Here is a 22,928-nt window from a genome sequence, read left to right on the forward strand (position 1 = left end):
CCACCTCCAGCACACCTTAGTAATTCACGAAATCCCGGCGATGTCACATGTCCACCACCCATCCGCTGCTAAAATCTCATTAAAAGTGCTAAAAAACGACCCAGCGGGCACAGCCCCAGACTCGACTCGCCACTGACCCCCAGAGGCCTATTGGAGAATGACTCCACAGATGCTGACCGAGTCCAGAAATCTTTTGCTCCCCCAATACATCAACGTGATTGCATTTCCTTGTTAACTTTTGTTTAATTCGTCTGAACGTTCTTCTAGGAAACTTGTCAGATTTAAGGAGCATCTTCAAGAGCTACAAGGAGTCCTGGAATGTGTACTTTGACGTCCTCGCTATTTTACCTTTGGAGATCTTCTCGTTTGTGCACAAGCATCAAGTCAAGAGCTGGAACTTACTCGGGCTGCTGAGACTGAACCGTCTTCTTTGGATCCGAAAGGTAAAAGCGGCTCATCCGGGGTCGGGCACACGTTAAGGCAGAGCTGCTGAGGTCTGCTGCTCCATTATGGGGTACCCTGGCACTGTGGCACTGTCACCATCGTACAGGACCCTGAACGTTTTGGACGAGCTCACTTAGAAATGAACACTTAGTTTTTAGCTGCTTAGCTATCTGTGCTAGTAATCAGACAAACACTGGCAGACTTTATTCATCTATGCCATGGTGCCCACCACTAGACGGTCCACACACTAACACGTGAACTCTCGATTACGCTGCTTTCCCAGACAGCCCCCCGTATGTATGGCTGCTGCTTCCTGGCTTGGCATATGCAGAACAAATGGTTGTCTTCAGATCTGAGCCCAACTTGACACCTGTGCCAACTGCCAAAGCAGATGCCCACTCACCTTGCGGCTCTTTTCAGCCTCTCTCCACTAGTGGGAATATGGCAGCTGGCCACACGAGGCGCCCTTAACACCCCAACATCAGCAGCAAAAGTAAGAAAATGTCACTTGAAAGAGTCTGATTGGAGGAGAAGAACGGGATGATGCCCTGGGGTCTCCCTGAGACCCCCCTATAACAGCAGCCATGCAGTGAATGTTTAAAGAAAAGAAAACTGGAACTACAGCACCATTCTGGGGTCTTCTGCAGGTTAACGTGGGGCTGGGAATGTGTGCCGACTTCCATGGTGGTCCAAGAGTGAGATCAGTGCTGCCCTCCTAGTGCCTGTGCTTTGGCATTTCCACGCTTGTGCGGAGCCCCCAACACACTCAAATGACGATGACGAGGCCCAGTGGTGGTGGGTGGTGATGATCTTCTGGATTACGAGGAGACCTAAGTGAAGAGACCGAGTCCAGTGGCTCACGATGGCGACTTTAAAATGAGCTCAGGAAGTGCACGGGGGGACATTGGGCTCGTCCAACAGCTGCGCTCTCCACAATGCTCGTCCCATCAAGAACAATGTGAATGAAAAGAAACAACCTTCAGAGGTCGCTCCATCGGGCACTTTCTACTCTGAACCGCTACGCTTGTAGGTCTGCGGCGTTTGCCCCGAATTCTTACAACGGCCAGTCAAACAGTAAAGCGTTTGAGCTCCTTGTCCTTTGTCAGTAGGCCATGAAACTTTTCAACGAGACTTCTTGCTCTCTCAGTGCCATCGTTTGCTGCTCTCCATGAAATTCGTTGAAGTCCTGATCACCTGTCCACCGTTCCGGCTGTGAGCTTTTCGTTGTCTTTTTCCATAAGGCCATCAGAGATGGATGTTGCTGTTTCTGATTGTCGCCCGACTTGAGGCCCTGCGCCGTCTGTTCCTTTGTTTCTGCTGAGGCCAAACGTCTACTTTCTTCTAGAATGTTCTGTGAACTCCACCTCCTCCCCAGAATGTTCTCTGTTTCATTTGAATTTCATATCTAATGATCACTTAGCCAGTGCGGCCTGCAGGTGGCGCTGCTGCCGACCAGACAGGCACAGAGACACAAGTCCTAAACTCACACACACACACACAGACGTTTCATTTTTCTTTTCCCAGTTTCTTTCATCTTCTCCCACCCGACTCCGGCTCTCCGAGTTTGGCCGCTGGCTCCTTTTGTAAGGCGGTGGTCCAGGTGCTCGTGGGTCTATATCCAGGGGTGGCAGAAGTGCAGCACTTAGGGGCTCAGTAGCTGTCCCGGCGCCCCTTGGTGGTGAGCTGAGCTTCCACACTCCAAACCCGAGGCACCTCTGCACACCAAGGTGGGCTGCCCTCTAGTGTTCCGGGGGAGGTAATGTTCTGTATAGACTCTCTCCCCCCCAGACCTTCCATTAAAGGGGCGTCTGCCACACCAGTTAAGACCCTCGTGCAGGAGTTCGCACGTCATAGCAATGCAAAGGAAATGTTTGGAGTGCAGCGGCCATGAAATGTTTCACAACCAGGCTGGAATATTTCAAAGGTAAGCAGGCTGTCTGTAATGCACAAAAACAAGAGAGCCCAGTCTGGAGATGTCAGCCCTCTGCAGAGGCTCGTGGACCACCCTGAGGGAAGCCTGTGAAGTCTTGTAAAGCCAGACTCGGCGTAGTGCGGTGGACCGTAGGGACCCTAAAGTCCGGACCTGAGGTTATTTCTCGGTAACAGGATGAACGTCCCGTAAACTGAAGCAGCAGTCAAAGGGCACTTGAGACCTTCTAGACGCCCAGAAGACTCGTTTTTGTAAACTTGGACGTCAGTAAGTAGTCAATAAGCCAACGTGTGGCTACTGCCGGGTCACCATGGCCATCAGCCAAACTCCACACGATGGTAGCCACGTCCATGAACTGAAATGTTAATAAATAAAACGATAAGAGAACAAAAGGAAAGGAGCCCACCGGGCGATCCCAGAACCACGACGTCGCCTCCCTGTGTTTAGGCCGTGAACTGTCCCGTCTTCTCCTTTGGTCGCTAGCCACTGCTTCTCGACACGGAGCACCGCTAACGCCTTTCTGATTTGTCTTTCTGTTTCTTTTAGATTTACATGTTTTTCGTGAGCATGGAAAACAATCCGGAAAAGAACTTGTTCCTGTACAGAGCGATGAAGAGCGCCTTCATAGTCTTCTTCTCCATTCACTTCAGCGGTGGAATTTACTATTTAAGCGGCTGTTATTATGTTAGGTAAGTCGCAGGGTGTCCGCTCTCACTATTCATTATCGGTGGGCTCTCATTATGTGGGCTAATCACGTCTTCTGGAGCGTGGGGTGCTGTCTGACATTTAGGCTTTACTTCATTCAGCCGCCTTCACCCAAAGCAATTTACCACTAAAGAGCACTGGGATTGATTTGGACGACTTTGTGGCACAGGGGAGCGGAAGTGAACCTCGAGAATTGTGTGCCTGAAGACCACCGCTCACCGCACTGTCACGTCCCCTTATTGTTTGAGTTGTGGCCTTTGGCCCGCTATCAGCCTGAAATCAGGGCAATGCTAACTCTGAAACTGTTTCAATAGTCATTGGCCAAAAACGACCCTTCAGCCACTGATGAAGAAAATTCAAGAAAGACCACCACAGAAAAAGTGCACAGTAACGACGCACAGCGGTAATGCCGTGTCCATTTCAGAACGTCCTCCTACCATCCAAGTGAAAGGCCACTGAGCTCCACCAATGGCACTCCCCTCGGACACAAACAGCAGCGTCAGAAAGGGGCAAGGGCAGCTGTCAATCATGTTTGTCCACGTCCCGGTCCTCGGTCACTTCAGAGAATGTCCAGCTGCACAGCCAATCACAATAAGCACAGAAGCAGCTCATTAACTCACCCAAAACGTACCAGCGCACTTGAAATGAACCACCAAGCACTGTGGGGGACCCTCTGGGTGTGTTGGAGGTGACTGGCAGGTGGGACCACCTCTTGGGGACCACCCACAAAACACATTAGAAAAAAATCAAATGACATCCTCATCTTCTTCAGAAGCCCCTTAGCTGTCGTGACCTCAGCATGGAGTGTAAACCTAAGAACATCAGAACAATCTGGATGAGGACGGGCCAGTCGGCCCACCAAAGCTCACCAGTCCTGTCCACTTAATTCTTCTAAAATAACATCAAGTTGAGGTTTTGAGGGTCCCTAAAGTCCTCCTGTCCACCACACTACTTGGTCACTAAGTCCATGTGTCTGTGCTTCTCTTCCTGATGTTTGTGTGACATTTACCCTTAGCAAGGTTCCAACTGTGTCCCTCCAGTGTTCTTGATGACCTCATTTTAAAGTCACCACCTCGATCCACTGGACTGATTCCCTTCATCATTTTAAACACGTCAGTCAGGTCTCCTCTTTATCACTGTCAAGGCTCAGCTCTTTTAATCTTTCCTCATCACTCAACCCCTGTAGCCCTGAATCAGCCTAGTCGCTCTTCTCTGGACCTTCTCTTGCGCTGCTATGTCCTTTTTGTAGCCTGGAGACCCAAACTGCACCCAGGACTCCAGATGTGGCCTCACCAGTGTGTTATAAAGCTTGAGCAGAACCTCCTGTGACTTGTACTCCACATGTCAAGGCGCTATATAACCTGACATTCTGTGAGCCTTCTTAATGGCTTCTGAACACTGACGGGAAATCAGTAGCTTCGAGTCCACTGTGACTCCTAAATCTTCTCATAAGGTGGACTCTCGATTTTCAGACCCCCCATTGTGTATTCAGACCTCACATCTTTACTTCCCACATGTAATTCTTTACATTTACTGATATTAAATTTCATCTGCCACAAATCTGCCCGCAGCTGTCTGCTGTCCAAGTCCTTCTGTGATGATATAACAGATTCCAAATTATCTGCTAATCCACCTATCTTGGTATCATCAGCTTGTAACTTACATTCCTATCTAAATCATTTATAGATATTAAAAATAGCAGTGGCCCTAGCACTGACCACCTACTGGTCACCACTCTTAACATCGGCCAATTCTGATGAGATTCCTCGCACCATCAGCCTCTGCTTCCTGTGTCTGAGCCAATTGACACTCCACACCCTGAACTGCCACCTCTTTTAGTTGGATGCCCAGCCTCTCAGGTGGCACCTTATCCATTCCTTTCTGAAAGTCCACATCACTAATCTCATCTCCTCCTCGCTGGTCGTATCCTTCTGTTGCCTCCTCATAGAATTGTGTGAATTTCCCATTGGGATTAATAAAGTATATTAATAAAGTATCTATCTATCTATCTATCTATCTAGAATTCCAGCATGTTGGTAAAACACAACCTCCGTCTTCTGAGCCCATGCTGACTGTCCTGTCCTTACCAGGTGTTGCTCAATCTTCTCCTTAATAATTCCTTCCATTCATTTTCCTGTGATGCCCCTTAAGCTTACTGGCCTGTAGTTGCTCTGATCTGCCCGCTCACCCTTTTTATATAATGGGATGATATTTGACATTTTCCAGTCCTTAAGAGTCTCTCCAGTGAGCAGTGAGTTTCTATAAATATGCATTAAGGGTCTCAATCTGCACTCGCTGACCTCCTTAAGACCTCAGTGGTCCATATGATCTGGTCCTGGTGATTTGTGTGATTTCAGCTTATTTATCATCACAGCTCTTCTCTCTCTTTACAATTTCCAAATCCCTCAGCACCTCCTTAGTAGTCCCTGTTACTGCTCTGAGGTTATCCACTTGCTCACCTGTGAAGATCTCATTAAAATGTGACTTTAGAGGGTCTGCTATCTCACTGTCTGTATCTTGTAATCCCCCTTTACTGATCCTGATGCTCTTCACCTCCTCCTTGACTGTTTTCTTAGGGTCTTCTTTCGCCTTATCTGCTCTGTTCCTCTCCAACTGTCTTTTAGCCTCCCTGATATCCTTTTTAATGGTTGCCCTCATGTTCTCGTACGCTCTACGATTTACTTTGCACACTTTAGTCTTATATGCTTTATTTGTCTGTTTTTTTAAATTTTTATTAATCTACTGTGGAGTTTTTTTACATTTCCTATTAATTCCAATTTTAGGTATGCGCCTGTCCTGCGTTACATTTTTAAACCTGTCCCACTGCTCCTCGACTGTCTCCACACTTGACGGCTTATCCCAGTGTATCCTACTTAGTTTGTCGCATCTGCTCAAAATTTTCCCTACCAAAGTTCAACTTAACAATTTTATTCTTTGCATCCGCACTGAGAACTGTATGATATTATGGTCATGTGACCCTGGTGGTCCAATCACCTCTACACCCTCAGTTCTCTCCTGATTATTATAAAACACTAAATCCAGACAGGCCTCACCCCGTGTTGGCTCTTTAACATGCTGTGTTAACAAACAGTCACTGATTACTTCTAAAACCTCCTGCTGTTCTGCAACTCCATCTGCCAGGTTATCCCAGTTAATATTCGAATAATTAAAGTCCCCCCATGACTATGACATCCCCCTGTAAACTTGCCTTTTTGATATTAATAAAAGATGTGTGTTGAAATGACTGTCTGCATTGGGTGGTCTATAACACACTCCTACAATAAGACCTCTTTCCCTAATGTTTTCCAGGTGAAGCCACACGTCCTCACTAAGATGGGCTCATCGTCCAACTGAAGAGGACTTACATTTAAATCCTGTTTGACATAAACACCAACCCCACCTCCCTTTTTGTTCTGTCTATCCTTCCTAATGACGTGTAGCCCTCTCTGTTACACTCATCCCCATCTTTGTTATTTAGCCAGGTTTCTGTTATTGCTATAATATCGTAATTCTGCTCTGCTACATACGACTCCAACTCACTTCCCTTATTTTTGATAATTCTAGCATTTAGCTAAGCTATTTTAAGGTGTTACTCCTTCTATATTTAAATGTTGGATTAGAATTTACATTACTATGCATTTTTATTTCTACCCCATTGTTTGTTCCTCCATGTAGAGATCTAAACCTGGCCTGTCCTAAACTCCCTGCCCCCCTTCCCTAGTTTAGCCTACTCATACACCCGCCTCTCCAATTCAGATGTAACCCGTCACAGAAGAACAGGTCCCATCTGTTCCAAAAGGAGTCACAATGCCCCATAAACCTGTACCCTTCCACCTTGCACCAAGATGTGAGCCACACGTTACGTCTTCTAATCTCCTCAGTCTTACCTGGACTGGCGCATGGCACAGGCAGAACTTCAGAGAAGACCACCTTGTCAGTTCTGCACCTCAGCTTGGCACCTAACTCTTTGAATATGGATTGCAGAACTGACAGACCTCCCTTATGTATGGCATTTGTTTCAAGATGGACAGTGACAACTGGATCTACCCCCAGTTTGGCCGAGAGCTAATTCACACTTCTAGTGGGGTCCCCCACCTGTGCACCTGGAAGGCAACACACCGTGCGAGACTCTCTGTCTCTGGAGCACACCTGCGCTTCAATTCCCCTAATGACTGAGTCCCCAACTGTCACTGCCTCTCTCTTTCTGGGAACTGGCTTTGTGGTGGCCCGTTGGGGCTCCTCATCCCTGCCTACCACCTCAGAATCATCAGAGACACCATCCAGCACCGCAATGACCTGATAATGGTTTGACTCTTCTAATTCTGGGGTGATGCCCCAGACAGTGTGCACCCTTTACCTCACCCTAGATAGATAGATAGATAGATAGATAGATAGATAGATAGATAGATAGATAGATAGATAGATAGATAGATAGATAGATAGATAGATAGATGTGAAAGGCACTATATAATAGATAGATAGATAGATAGATAGATAGATAGATAGATAGATAGATAGATAGATAGATAGATAGATAGATAGATAGATAGATAGATAGATGTGAAAGGTGCTATATAATAGATAGATAGATAGATAGATAGATAGATAGATAGATAGATAGATAGATAGATAGATAGATAGATAGATAGATAGATAGATAGATAGATGTGAAAGGCACTATATGATAGATAGATAGATAGATAGATAGATAGATAGATAGATAGATAGATAGATAGATAGATAGATAGATAGATAGATAGATAGATAGATAGATAGATAGATGATGAAAGGCACTATATAATAGATAGATAGATAGATAGATAGATAGATAGATAGATAGATAGATAGATAGATAGATAGATAGATAGATAGATAGATAGATATATGAAAGGCACTATATAATAGATAGATAGATAGATAGATAGATAGATAGATAGATAGATAGATAGATAGATAGATAGATAGATAGATAGATAGATAGATAGATAGATAGATAGATAGATTTCTGCTCCACTTTTCGCCACCTGTTGGAATGGCAGTCGGCTGCCTGTGTTGCGTGGAGTGCGGCTCTTCAGTAAACTTCACGTCCCTTTCTCTGCTCTCTCGTGGCTGCAGGCCAGCGGCAGAGCACACGTAATGTTAATCAGGACTAGTCGAGCGAGGGAGAGCGGAGAGGAGCCCCTGAAAGGCTGCAGCTTGCCCAGCGCCCGGAGTATCCCATGAATAAGTTCTATTAAAACGCGATTCAGTGTTAGAACTTTGTGATCTGGCTTTGACTTTAAAATAAAAAAAGGAAATTAGAAAAAAGAAGAGTGCAAGTGACAATAAACACAAGTGCTTGGGCGAGTGACTCAAACAACTGAAAACTTGTAATAGTAATAACAATCATCGTCATCGTCATCATAATTGGAAGACCCCACAGCCCTGCTGTCATCCGCACCTCTTTGCTGAATTTGAGTGAGTGACACCCCCCCCCCCCCCCCCAGATCCTCCTGCAGTGTCACCAGCAGCCACACACCCAGGCAGGTCTCTGCTCTGTAGCCGCCTCCCACTTTCACGTTGTGCCCCAGAGACCCCTGCAGGTGACATGAAGACGTACCCGCTGATGGCACAAACTTTGCTGGTTGTGATTTGTTTTGCTATTTTTTTTTTTTCAAGTTTTTGCCCAAATCCTGTCACTCGTCACCGGGGCTCTTCAGTGTCTTTTTGGAGGTGCTTTGTTTCATGAATTTAACGCCTAAAACTTTCCTCAGCTGTAACAATGGCACCTGGGTGGATCGGATGGGACTGTCCATTTCTACTGAACCCCAGCACTACTCGAAATCGATCTACTGGTCGGCCGCCACCTTGACGTCAGCAGGTCAGTCACGTCGGCTGCTTGTAAAGCCAGAGGGGGCCGCAGAGGGTCCATAGAGCGGCTGCTGTAACGTTGAGATCTTTGAGACGTTTGTGTAACGCTGGCTTTGTATTTTGCAGGGTATGGTGATGTGAGGGCCTACACGACACTGGAGAAGATCATCTGTGTCACCATCGGCTTTCTCGGCGTCTTTGTCTTCAACTACTTTGTCAGTGAAATTGGCGCCACTCTTGCCAGCACCAATGCAGCCAGGTAAGGTGTCTCACAGTGTCCCCACCATGTCCCCACCAAGACCTCATCTCGTGTTTCTGTTGCGTGCAGAGCGTACATCGCTGTCTGGGAACAGGAGAACGCATCTTTACAAGCAGACAACAAAATTGGCATGGAGTGTGTGCTGAGCTGAGCTGAGGAAGATGCCATCCTGCAGAGGCCATCATGGACGAGCATTCTGTTCAATGTCATTCTGTCACTTTTATCAGGCACGACGCCATTTGAGATGTGGCTGATGGCAGTACTCAGGCAGCGGGGCTCAGCTTAAGTGACAAGGAGCACAGTTTAAGTGCCAAACAGAAGTGACATCACCGGCTACAACAAGGTGTTGGCCAATCAGAAAGGATCTCCAGTGCCAACAGGAGTTGTGTTCTAAAGAATAGGCGTGGCCAAGCTAGAAGGATGTGACTTGCCAAAAAGAGGCGTGGCCAAGCAAGAGAGATACAAGATGCTAAAGAAAGGCGTGGCCATGCAGCAGTGACGTCACATGCTCCAAAGAAGTGTGGCCTCCCCCAGCCTATGGGCACGCCACCATCTTAGTGCTGATGGGCATTTCAAATTACGGTTGGTGATATTCTGAGGCTGCGGTGGGTTGGCACCCTGCCCAGGATTGGTTCCTGCCTTGTGCCCTGTGTTGGCTGGGATTGGCTCCAGCAGACCCCCGTGACCCTGTGTTCGGATTCAGCGGGTTGGACAATGGATGGATGGATGGATATTCTGAGGTGACCTCACCACGTGCTGCTTTACTAAAGGCACCTCCAGGCCAGTTGTGTCCAAAGTCCAATCGTCCCCGGTCATGTTGGCAGTAGTGACATTAAAGTTCAAGAAAGTTTTTCAGAATACTTTGAGCCATCACCTTGGTGCCTCAGATGGTGCCAATCCCTGCCCCACACTTTGGATTTTCAGTGGCTCTGTGCCAGTCTTCATCCCCATTTGAAAACACTTGGAGAGCTGACACAAACGGCTCTCGGAGTGTCGCCCCCTGCAGAACGCCTCCTGGCCACCAAGATGACTGCCCACTTGATGGACTTGCGTTGCATCAGATGATTTAGTAGTAACATCAACTACCAGCAAGTGCCAGAGATGGACCCTTCAAGGAATGGGAAGCTCCTGCTTGAACGTCCTGGAGATCTTCAGCCCGGGCAGCACATTTGTCTCCTGCGGTGACTTTGCGTGTCGTCTCTCCCAGCCTGTCTGTTGCACGCCGTTGATGTCCTCCTCTTGCTCTGCTCTCCTTTCTAGGGAAGCCTTTCAGAATCGCATCAGAGCGGTGGTGCAGTTTATGGAGGCCCACGAGCTCAGCGAGTCCCTGCAGATGAGGGTCATAAAGTACATGTGCCTGCTGTGGAACAAATACAAGTAAGCAGAAAGTCCTCGCCCGCTGCAGTACACACTCACACACTAGGACAGAGGTGGCGAGGACCTGAGCCCAGGTGCCCACCATCTGTAGGTGGTAATTTGGATGAAGCCCCTCAGGGTCACCTTTAGCTGCCCAGTGATGAGCGGGTTGGCATGGTTATCTGCCCGTTCCTCTATGCAGTTATTCGTTAGGAATTTACAAGTGAAGGTCTGGGGGCTCATTTATAAAACTGGTATGTGTTCGTACGCGACTCCCCACTCAAACGACGGGATTTATAAAAGACGACTTGACGAGATGACACGCGCGTACGTTTATGGCAACTCGGCGCCATTCGGAGAACCTAGGAGGTGATCAAGTAGGGAAATGCAGGCAAAGCCACCAAATGACGACTCGCAGGGCAGGTATAAAAACTCACAGCACCAAGCCGTCATTAGAATGTGACACTCGGATGACACCTCAAAAGTGACAAATATGACATTCAGACTGCATTTTAGTTCCCTTTTAAGAGGGCCAATGCTGCGTATTTGCACTGAAGGACTTTTTGGGTTTTTGGTCCGCTGTGCTGGAGGCCACTAACAGGCTGGCAAGGCCAGCACCACATTCAGTTTTGGTACGGTGTGGGCGCACAGATATCAAGTGTAACGTGTTCTTGCCAACACAAGCCGAGCGCTTTACTGCATTCCTGTTTGCAATGAGGGCACCCAGCGAGAATGAAGCTGCTGCTTTTTCTGTTAACCGTAAGCCGTGACTTCCATTAATGCTCAAGTCGTCCAACAAACGCTGCGTCTCCATGGCCTCACTTATTCAGAGGCTGAGTAGCCTTGGCAGACGTGACGGTGCCACCGCGGTGGCTGGCATGTTGGTGACGTCACTGGCTGAACCCCTCACTGTTTCTTATGGCCTGAACTGTTCATTGTGACAGTAGTCACGTCATTACGTGTGCCAGGTCATAGTGCTGCCCGCTCAGATGCCAGCACCTTGTGCCTGTCCCTGACCCCCCCCCCCCCCATGTACAGAGGAGAGAGGCACTATAATTATCAGGTGCGGGGTCTCGCCGTGTCAGGTGGGTTGCTTATGGCTGCTCTGCCTGCCAATGAAGTTTGTCAGAATTGTCACTGCATTTGAGTAGCGGTCCGGTGACACTCAGATTCACACCGTCGAAGGGTCGGATTTATTTTTTTTTTTTGGTGGGGATTCCGTCAACTCACTCACTCAGCCTTGGCCCGATAAATGAATAATAAATTAAACAGAAAGTAAATAGAAACTACAAATAATCAGATAAAATGCTGATAACAAATACAACTGAGACAGCAATAAAGCCCCGCGGTGACGTCCCCGAGTCAGCCCCATGTGTCGATGAGGCCTTTAGATCGTGTGAACTGTAGAGCCGAATATAAAGTTTGTCCGACCGTCTCGGGTTGAGATGCGTGGCAGCGCTCCCTCCGACGAAGACGATGCAGACGGGCATGAGACACAACTTGTACCCAAACAAGACAGCAATGCAGGACCACCATGTAATGCCCACTCGGGCAACACGGCGACAGCGCTGACAAACAAACAACGGTGAAGCAATGACCCCCGGTGGCCCTTCTTGTCTCCAGCTGCCCCTGCACCCATTGTGGACATCCAATCAGGGCCATACCCTCAGGGTATGACGGGGCTTTGGTTTCCCAACATGCTCTTGGATTTGTTGTTATATTCGCCCACCCATTAGCATGACAGTTCTGAACCTCGTCCACGAGGCTCAGGCGGGTACAAGAAAGTCAGCCAATAAGACTCATTTCCTTCTTTTGTATTTTTATCATCATTTTTGACTCTTTCTGACCCTTCTTCTATGTTCTTAAATGTTTCATCCTAACCTGAGCAACTGGATGGACACACAGACACTTGTCCTTTTAATGGAGCGAATGGGCGGGTTTCTGTCCATCCGGCAGTTACTTCCTGTTAAGGTTTGCAGTGCACCATCTACTGGAGTGCATTTTATAACGCATGCAGTAATGAGATGCATTCCAACAGATGGCGCATCACAAATATTAACACTGCATGTACAGTAACAGAGACATTGTAGCCGGATGGACACACAGACACTTGTCTTTTTTTTAGGGTGTATACTTATGATTAATTTCTTTGATGGTGAAAATCTGAGATAAGAACGGCACAAGGTGCAAGTTGGGGTGAGAGGGCAGCACCCGTTTTTAAAGATCTCCTTGTGGGCCTGCACTTTTGGTGCCACCTCTCCATGAGCGACCCTTTACCCACCTCATTGAAGGGGTCAGCAACCAATGCCAGTCACAAATTCAACTTTTCTAGGGAAGAATTGGGAGAAAAGTGACGGTGAAAATTCTTAATTCACTCACCAAGCATTACATGAAGAGCCCCATCTGTGTGCCAGTCTGTCTTTTCATCCGTCTGTCTGTCTGTGTGCCAGTCTGTCCTTTCATCAATCTGTCTGTCTGTGTGCCAGTCTGTCCATTCATCCATCTTTCTGTCTGTGTGCCAGTCTGTCCATTCATCCATCTGTCTGTCTGTCTGCCAGTCTATCCATTCATCCGTCTGTCTGTCTGTGTGCCAGTCTGTCCATTCATCAGTCTGTCTGTCTGTGTGCCAGTCTGTCCTTTCATCCATCTGTCTGTCTGTGTGCCAGTCTGTCCATTCATCAGTCTGTCTGTCTGTGTTCCAGTCTGTCCATTCATCCATCTGTCTGTCTGTCTGCCAGTCTATCCATTCATCCGTCTGTCTGTCTGTGTGCCAGTCTGTCCTTTCATCCATCTGTCTGTCTGTGTGCCAGTCTGTCCATTCATCCATCTGTCTGTCTGTGTGCCAGTCTGTCCATTCATCAGTCTGTCTGTCTGTGTGCCAGTCTGTCCATTCATCCATCTGTCTGTCTGTCTGTGTGCCAGTCTGTCCTTTCAACCATCTGTCTGTCTGTCTGTGTGCCAGTCTGTCCTTTCATCCATCTGTCTGTCTGTCTGCCAGTCTGTCCATTCATCCGTCTGTCTGTCTGTGTGCCAGTCTGTCCATTCATCCATCTGTCTGTCTGTGTGCCAGTCTGTCCTTTCATCAATCTGTCTGTCTGTGTGCCAGTCTGTCCATTCATCCATCTGTCTGTCTGTGTGCCAGTCTGTCCATTCATCCATCTGTCTGTCTGTCTGCCAGTCTATCCATTCATCCGTCTGTCTGTCTGTGTGCCAGTCTGTCCTTTCATCCATCTGTCTGTCTGTGTGCCAGTCTGTCCATTCATCAGTCTGTCTGTCTGTGTGCCAGTCTGTCCTTTCATCCATCTGTCTGTCTGTGTGCCAGTCTGTCCATTCATCAGTCTGTCTGTCTGTGTTCCAGTCTGTCCATTCATCCATCTGTCTGTCTGTCTGCCAGTCTATCCATTCATCCGTCTGTCTGTCTGTGTGCCAGTCTGTCCTTTCATCCATCTGTCTGTCTGTGTGCCAGTCTGTCCATTCATCCATCTGTCTGTCTGTGTGCCAGTCTGTCCATTCATCAGTCTGTCTGTCTGTGTGCCAGTCTGTCCATTCATCCATCTGTCTGTCTGTCTGTGTGCCAGTCTGTCCTTTCAACCATCTGTCTGTCTGTCTGTGTGCCAGTCTGTCCTTTCATCCATCTGTCTGTCTGTCTGCCAGTCTGTCCATTCATCCGTCTGTCTGTCTGTGTGCCAGTCTGTCCATTCATCCATCTGTCTGTCTGTCTGTGTGCCAGTCTGTCGTTTCATCCATCTGTCTGTCTGTCTGCCAGTCTGTCCATTCATCCGTCTGTCTGTCTGTGTGCCAGTCTGTCCATTCATCCGTCTGTCTGTCTGTCTGTCTGTCAGTCTGTCCATTCATCCATCTGTCTGTCTGTGTGTCAGCATGCCTGATGCGCCCCCTAAAGGTTGCTGGTCAGCAGCCCATCACTTCGGACTCTGTGGTTCCTCCCTTCTGCGCCAGCCATGCCAGGAATGTCCCTGCGGTGCTGCAGTCGGGTGTCTTGTAGGAAGTGGTGGTGGGCTGTGCTGGGCACACTGGAGATGCCCTTACAGTATGTCTTGTTATTATTATTATGAGTTGTACCCTAAGGACCACCTCTAGTTGGGCCCCAGCTCATCTCAGTCTGTTGAGTGTCCTGCTTGAGTTCTCTTTGCCTCTGCAGATCTTCTCCTGTACTCATTTCACGTGTGCTGTTTTTGATTTTCTTCATCGTTGCTAATCCTGCCATTGCTTTGTTCGCCCGCCGTTGTCCTTCTCTGACTTTGTCCTCTCAGGTGTGTCTCTTTTGTCTTTGAAGGGGGCAGGCGTATCCTGAAGGGCCTTTCTTGATGAAGGATTTGTCTTCTGAACTCCAGCAGTCTGTGCTCATGACAGAGAGGGGGCACCTGCTGTCCCGGGTAAGCTCTGCTCTGCTCCAGTCCAGAAAGGGGTCAGTGTCACTGTAAGGGTCACTTGTCACTGTCACATCCTGATGTCCATGTGTGTCCATGTCTAGTCTAACCCTGTGGGGCCCCTTTGCCAGCATGACACATAATTAACCTTGGTGAGCAGATGTTAGAAAACATCAGGGAAGAAGTGCCAGTCTATGAGGGTTTTTTGGGGAGAGGAAGACCCCATGAAGTGAAGACCTCCGTCAAATCAAGCCAGAGGAGGGAACACAGCCGCCATATCTGTTCTGGGCAGTGACATCCTTCACATGTCCTGTAATTTATTGACGGCAAGCATGGTGTGGTGGGCTAGTAACATCACTCCAAGAGGGAAGACCACCAAACCAGCAAGCTCATTAAAAGGACGGGCTCAGTTATGGGATGCATGCTGGACACCCTGGAGGTAGAAGTGGAGGAGAGCTGGAAGACAATACTGACGCAGCACGTCCTCTCCATGACACGCCAGCAGAAGTGGATCGAGAAACATGACATGGGGGTCCTTCCCACCTCTGCCTTTCTAGTGCCTTACTGGGACTGCTGTGTTCTCATCAGACATTTTTCTTCTCTGTTGTAATTCTCGTGAGAGTTTGTTACAACCATTCTGACACTTCTTGAACTTCTGTACATTCTGGTCCAGGGATTAGGGGTCTCGCCAGATGTGATGCCACCCGCTCCTTAAAGAATCAAACTTAAGTGGTCTCACTTGGAGAAGCAAAAAAGCAAAAGGTGGCATCTGTCCTGGTAAGCTGGCCTCTTCTACCTCACTCTTTATCATGGACACATGGAGTGACAGCTCAGGCCAGCTCCCTCAGGTCTGATCATCTGAGATGATGTCTTTGAGACCACTAGAGCAGTTTCAATGAGAATAGGCCACTCAGCCCGACCGGATTGCCAGTCCTCTTCCAACATCACGATGATTTGAAGGCCCTAACGTCCTGCTGTCCACCACTCCACTTCATCTCGATGTTCCTCGATCTTAGCTTGCAGCTTTAATATGTACCAGCTGGGGTCCGCTGTACCAATTGCTGCCACCATTTCTTCATCCGTTAATCTCCGTTTGGGTCTTCTCCTCAGTCCTCTCCTTGTTGCTCTTCTCTGGACTTCATGGAGAGCAGCTGTGAGGTGAGGCCTCAACGGTGTGTTATGAATGAGCGCCATTATAGCACGCAGCATTATCAGGTGACAGCTGAGGACCTCTGAATGCATTCAGTAGACTTCAGTCAGGCCGAGTCGCCATCTCCCTTTGGTTCCGTTTCTTCAGTTGCTCCTCCTCAGTTGCTCTCCGTGGTCCTGAATCAGCTTTACTGGTGCTTGTAGGTTGCTACCCTGACTCAAGGTTCTAAGCCCACTTAATTCTTAGCATGATGGCGGGGGTCTGGAGCCTATCCCACCATCCAAAGGGGGTCAGTCCATCGCAGAGTGAACACACACACACACACACTAGGGCTAGTTTAGGGCCGTGGGAGGAGAATCACGCAGACACAGGGAGGACCAAGGGACGTGAATCCTGATCTCCTTACTACCACCAGGCCACCGTTTAGTTCTTCTTCATTTTCGTATTCTATCATCAAGTCTGTTTCCGTCTTGTTCTCTGTTTGTATCGAGATTATCGTTTGACTGTCGCCGGTCCTCTTAGCAGGGCGCTTCAAGGGGCGGGGCCACCTGATGATGCACTTGTGGGCGGGGCCCCATTGCAGGTGTAGCTTTGGCTCTGCTGGGTTTTCACTCCTGATTTAAATTCAGGCTTCTTGTTTGGACTTCCTGGTTTTTGACCCCCTGCTTCACATTTTGGGTTTCTTTGCTTTCGGTTCTTGTCTCTATGGCGACGTTTAGATTGCCTTTTTGTGTTTCTTTTTTAAAGTCATCAAAATATTGTAGGAATTGACTTTGTTTCCCACCATCATACCCCCTTCATATTACTGGTTCTGTCTTAGAAGCCTCAGCTTCATTTTGGGCCTGAAGGCCTGACCTTTGAGTTTGGGACCAGGCTGCCTGGGGATGTGGCCTTTGACCGGAGTGAAGGGCAGGTCTGGTCTTTTATGCTGGAGGTCTTGAAAGCCCACTTCCCCTTTATGTGATCACAACAACTCACTGACTTCTGGACGTCGTCTTGTGCCACTTTGTCCCCTTTTTGTAACATGGAGACCACAACTGCAAACGGTGCTTAGGTGAGCTCCACTTGTGAGTCTTGATGAGTCTGGACGTTACTGGAGTGACACTGGCCTGGTGTGGTGACGTCGTTGAATTTATTCTGCGTGTTACGTGTTTGCTTTGTCTTTGTGACGCACGGCGGGAGTTAGTTAACTGACTAACTGGGACCGTGGGACAAATTTCATTTTGTTTTTTGGAGATAACTAAAAGTTTAATGCCAGGCGCCCATCCGTGGATTTTAAAGTCGGCTTTCTTTCTTCTTCCCACAGCTTCCCTTTTTCAGCGAAGCCAACCCGGAGTTCATCCAGGACCTCGCCTTCGCCTCCGTCATGTACTTCTACCCCAAAGGCGAAATCATCCAGTACAGCGACACGGTCAGCCGGGAGCTCTTCTGCATACGGAAGGGCATCTGTGAGGTACAAAGACACTTTGGTGTCACTCATGGTGACGAAGGTGACGCGCTGACTTTGTTTGGTCTCCTTTAGTGGGTGTTAAAGTGAGGGGGGGTCACTGAGTGACCAGTTCTTGAATGGCACCCAGCGGGGGGTGCATATTAATAAGCAGACCCCAATTAGTGCTGAGGCCAAACACAACAGTCTGCACAGCCCACTGGCCACTCGGTCACCCCTGGCATGTCACTTCATGTCCTGTGTGGCTGGGCTGGTGACGTCACAAACAGCTTACAAAACGAGGGATGGGATGGGATTGGGCAGCACGTGAGGCCGACTGCGTGTTATCCCAAATATTCATTCAGTCAAACAGAAGAAATGTCAAAATAAACTGAAAGGGTTTCAAACTCCACAACACATACGGACCCCACCGCAGTAAGTCTGTCCCCTCCATGATGATCCACACAGTCCAGAGAGGTCTCCTTGTTAACGGTCCCCATGGATCCCAAACCCCTCCCTGATAAAGAGATTGGACAGCGCAGTCCTACTGCAGAGGCGCTTTGAGTCTTTGCTGAAGAACATCTTGGGTGGGTGAGTGTGACCGCAGCCTGAGGTGGGAACACATTTAGTCTTCAGCGCCCCCTGGCTTTGTCAGTCAGCTCTGGGCCTTCTCCTGGTGTAATACTCTCATCAACTTGGGGATTCTTGGCAAACAGAAAATAACTCAAAAATGGGGGGGGGGGGGAGAGAGAGAGACCACCAAACCCCATCTAGAAGCAAAGAGGGCAAACATAGATTCTTTATGAATAGAATTCTAAATATCACAAAACTGCAGTAAGCTCAGAGGAGCACAAGGGCAAGAGGAGCTGCCTGAAACCACAAGGCAATCCAGGGGTTAACGCGGCCCAAGAATTCTCAGAAGACAAAAGTCAAAAATCCAGAAAAATCCATCATCCAGAATGAAAGCAATAAACGCCTGCACATTCAATGAACCGCAAGGGACTGAGGGGGAGTCGCCTGCTAGTGATGGGCAGTCGGCCCCGCCTCTTGAGGAACCACCCACAAAATACATAAAAAAAAAAAGATAAATAGACAGAGGGAAACGAAAAGATGAAACAAAAAAAGTGAACGAAACGAACGAAAATAAGGGGGGATCCCGGCTGAAACATAACCGTCCCAAACTTGGCTAGGAGTGGGGGGGCTAGCCCCTCTGAGTCTCCATTATATTCTTACATAAAATCAGAGAGCAGGATGGTGGTCTCTCTTGAGAGTGATGAACATTAGATCGGGGGAGGGTGAGCCTCCTTTGGAGTGTCAGTGGAGATCAGACGGTGGGGGGTCTCCCTTGAAGGTCACCTTTAAGTACTGGTGTCTCACAGCAGAAAACGGAATTGTGCCAGTGTGCTGTACTAGTGTGAAGTGGCCCACTCCAAGCCCTGGGTATGGCACAAAAAGCTCACCACTGTCCCTTATGACCGATGCTGTTTCTCACGACCCAATCTTTCCCCTCTTAGGGTCCTTGAGACCCATAATTGCCACCTTAATAATCTACCCTTGGATGTATGCCACCAATAGTCATAGCCGGGCAATGTCGCCTGCTTCAAATGTCGCTGGACTCTTCATCAGTCTTGCACCATCAAACTCAATGGTGACCCCCAAAAGTAGGTGTAAATGAATTATCAATTCCTGGAAAGTCAAAATGTCCCCTTGTGTCCCTTACTTCCTTTTCTTTGTACTTTGTGTTCATACAAAAACTACACTTTCCAAAAGCCCCCCCACCGCCCTTCTGTGCAAACACTCGAATTACCAGAGCCAATGAAAACACTCGTCAATCCGGATCACCTTAACTCCCTTTGCACCTCTCTGTCAGCGTCTTTTGTCTTGTAAAATGTGTCGATCAGCCCAAGCAGCAAGCAGCCTGCTATACCAACCGCCTCAGAACGGGCAGGAAATTCTCGCAGCTCCTGCCTTGATTGACTATCTGGGAGTGAGCTACCGAGAATTGTAAGGGGAAATAATTTGACGTGTGTTCTGTGTCTACAACAATCTGTTCTGACATCATAGACCATAAGGCGCATAGTAATTAACTGAGCAGCAACACTCAATAAAACTGAATAAAATTAAAGAACTCAAGTGACGGTGAGATATGAAGAAGGCAGGCACATTCACCAGCGTTGGGGTGTCAGCTTTTATCCCTGCAGTTCCATTGTCTCCACTCACATCTCCAGTTATTCCCAGTTTCACATAAAAACTAACCGCATCAGATCTGAGGGGTCGTTGTTGTATCGCGACTGAGAGAATAAAAGTGAAATTAAAACCCGCTAACTTTTACAAGTGCTATAAATGTACACCGCGGCTGTGACAGACACAAACCTCATGTGTAATATTAACAGTAAGAGCGGAGCTCACTCCTCTAAACGGCGAGCAGGTCTCAAACTCACAACCTCCAGATTACAAGTCCACGGAGGGTGTCGTATCGTACTTACGCCATTTGTGAAAGTGTTTATTTGATGTCTGGCCGTCAGCCTTCACACATTATACACTTCATGTCTACATTTTGTGATTGATTACTAAAACATGAAAAACGTTTGACAAGGTGTTCACACAGATTGTTGTAGACACAGAACACACATCAAATTATTTCCCCTTACAATTCTCGGTAGCTCACTCCCAGATAGTCAATCAAGGCAGGAACTGCGAGATCTTCCTGCCCGTTCTGAGGCGGTTGGTATAGCAGGCTACTTGCTGCTTGGGCTGATCGACACATTTACAAGACAAAAGACGCTGACAGAGAGGTGCAAAGGGATTTAAGGTGGGCCTAGTAATTCTAGTGTTAAATACTCAGAGCTCACATTCACTTCCTATGAGTCTCTGCAGCATATCAGACATCACCCTGAACATTGACACTCACCATTAAAGCAGGCCAGGACCTTCACTGGACAGAGCCAGACCCCAACTACCACCCCCTGGGCTTGGGCCTAGCAGGCCCCAAAAAGAGCTTCATGTGTTCTAAAATAACCAAAGAAATTAGCAAAATGGCCCAACAAGGAAGAGAAACTGAAAAAAATCCAGCTGGTAAAGGCAACAAGGGGTCATAATGTAAAAAATAAAAATAATAAAAACAAAATGCACAGCCGAGGTAAACAAGTCCCTAAAAACACAAATCCAGCGAGTAAACCAAATGCAGGAACGAAAAAGCCCATAAAGTAGCAATCAACCGAGAAGACGCCCCCAACACACTTCAGTGGACCACCACTGGGCTCTTCGACCTTTTAAAGCCAGAGGGCGGATCCAGCAGCAGTGACATCACTGCAGCCCCACCTGCTGCGGCTCCGCCCACAAGGATCATTTCTAGAGGTGGTCCATGAAATGCCATAAAAGCAACAGCCAAACAGTCGGCCCCCTGCATGTGGTGACGCCACTTGTCCACCACATGGTGACAGGATTGCGATGGGCCTCGGGTGTCACTTCACTTGTGCTGACCTACCTTGACAACAACACAGGCAAAGACAACGAGAAAGTCATTAAAGAGACAGACCTCAGCTTGGGCTACCGGTGGGCTATCGTGAGCAGTGGTCCTGCATCTCCAGGTCACATCTTTTGTCCTTTTTCTTTTTCTCTTGTAGATTTTGAGTGAAGATCTCGCCAACATCATGGGCACCTTTACCCCCGGAATGTACTTTGGAGAGGTAATTGGGTTCACGTCATATCACAGATAAACAACCCCCCCCCCAAATTTTGGTGACCATCTGTATGTGATGAGTCGCCCAGGGCCTTCTCGCTGCTGGGGTCTTAGTAAAGGGCCAGGTCTCCAAGAGTGAATCCGAGCGTGAGTGTGGAAGGACACGATGGAGGCAGCCCACCCGAGCAGGCCATACGCAGTGCCGCTGTCTGTGGCGTTGTATGTTTCTTGTCTGTTAGAAGATCTCCACCAGTAAATGGAGAATGTGTCGCAGTAAGTGACATTTGCACATCAGCTGGCTTAGCATTTGGCCCAATGACTCCTTCCAAATTGTCCTAAACAGTCGCGTGTTTGAAATGAACGGGCAGGCCGCCTGGTAATCTCGTTCTCCAGCCCCACCGTCCACGGGCGCCGACTCCAAGGTGGGTCTGATGGCAACTCGGCTTCCAGTCTCAAAGCAAATGAAGAGAATGTGCTGAGTTTGTGACCCTCGTGGATCTCATCCCTGCGTTCTTCACACTGGCGGGTGGTCTACTAAAATGACCCTCGCCTTGCACTACTTGCAATATGCAAATGTGAAAACTCCAAAGCAGCTTTGTCATTGGCTGGTAGCGGCTCCCTCGCTGGAGGAGTGGTGACATTTGAAAATTCAAGGTGACATGCCTTCTGTCCCCAGTTGTGACGAGTTGTAACTCTGACACATCCTTTAGGAAGTCACATGTGCTCCCCTCGGCCCCCCAAGCAGATGCATTCTGGCAATCCTTGAAACAATTTAACGGGTATGCCGCCGTGCCACAATTGCCGGAGACGTTGGGGTTTTCTTCCAATGTTTTGCCCCCCGTCGGTGGGAGTCGTTGCGTTGACTGCATGGATTCAGTAGATACTTGTAATGAGTGACGGCTTCTTTCTTTTATTTCCAGCTCGGATTTCTGTTCGGCAAGCCATCGGTGGTGACTGTGCGTGCGAAAACCGTCTGCGACATTCTCATCACCGACTTTGAGCGAGTGCAGTCCATCCTGCTGAAGTACCCAACTCTGCAGAAGTGAGTAACGGCTGTGCCCGGGTATGGAGTGTCGGTGGGGCTTCACCACAATGAAGGGGCTGAATTGGTAGGCGGGCTGAAGATGTTTAAAGGTGAGGCCTTGCTGGTCAGACACCTCAGAGGACCATCTTGTGCTCAAAGCCTGGCTGGTGAAAGGTCTGCAGTGTGTCTCGCCTTGGGTACCTCATGCCCACTGGACTCTGTAGCACCTCCTGCTGGCCTCGCCAAGTCAGAAGTGCACACAATACTTCAGAGGAGGTCTAACTAGTGCATCGCTTAGTCTGACGTGGGACAGTAAGGATCTTCTAAACCTTTACGTTCTTCAGACCCACCAGAGGATGATGCTGTCGGCCAAGGAGCCAAAGATCCCTCAGAATGGCAGCTCCTGGTCAGGTGTGTGCCAACTCTCCATTCCTGACCTGCGCTAAGCACAATAAAAGGGTCTGATGGCCACCTCTACGTATCTCCTCCAGTTTCTAAACATCTCATCTCCACCGAGCCCATCTTCCTTCAGACGGGTCAAACACGAAGGCAGGACCTCTCACATTCACCCCTTTAGGTTTTGAAGATGTCTACCCGGACTTTGGTTGAGAGTCTCCTTTTTTGGAGCAGTTACGGCCGCTCGTTTTTATGGCCTGAGTTTTTATGAGTTGGCCTGCGCTATTTAAATCAAACCTGATTGTTTTATTCCAAATC

At 48.3% G+C, this 22,928-nt stretch overlaps 1 protein-coding gene across 1 annotated transcript in view; it reads left to right on the plus strand.

The window, feature by feature from the left end:
- The window catches only part of LOC127529714 (uncharacterized), a 114,301-nt gene that overhangs the window by 45,629 nt on the left and 45,744 nt on the right, over positions 1 to 22,928 (plus strand). Inside the window, exons 16-24 of the mRNA XM_051934298.1 lie at positions 268 to 443; positions 2,921 to 3,063; positions 8,833 to 8,939; positions 9,056 to 9,188; positions 10,449 to 10,565; positions 14,839 to 14,938; positions 17,389 to 17,535; positions 21,135 to 21,197; positions 22,111 to 22,232. Coding sequence (XP_051790258.1) covers positions 268 to 443; positions 2,921 to 3,063; positions 8,833 to 8,939; positions 9,056 to 9,188; positions 10,449 to 10,565; positions 14,839 to 14,938; positions 17,389 to 17,535; positions 21,135 to 21,197; positions 22,111 to 22,232 — 1,108 coding nt within the window. The remainder of the gene's footprint in view (positions 1 to 267; positions 444 to 2,920; positions 3,064 to 8,832; positions 8,940 to 9,055; positions 9,189 to 10,448; positions 10,566 to 14,838; positions 14,939 to 17,388; positions 17,536 to 21,134; positions 21,198 to 22,110; positions 22,233 to 22,928) is intronic.

This window comes from Erpetoichthys calabaricus, chromosome 11 (assembly GCF_900747795.2).
Source record: "Erpetoichthys calabaricus chromosome 11, fErpCal1.3, whole genome shotgun sequence".
NCBI lineage: Eukaryota > Metazoa > Chordata > Cladistia > Polypteriformes > Polypteridae > Erpetoichthys > Erpetoichthys calabaricus.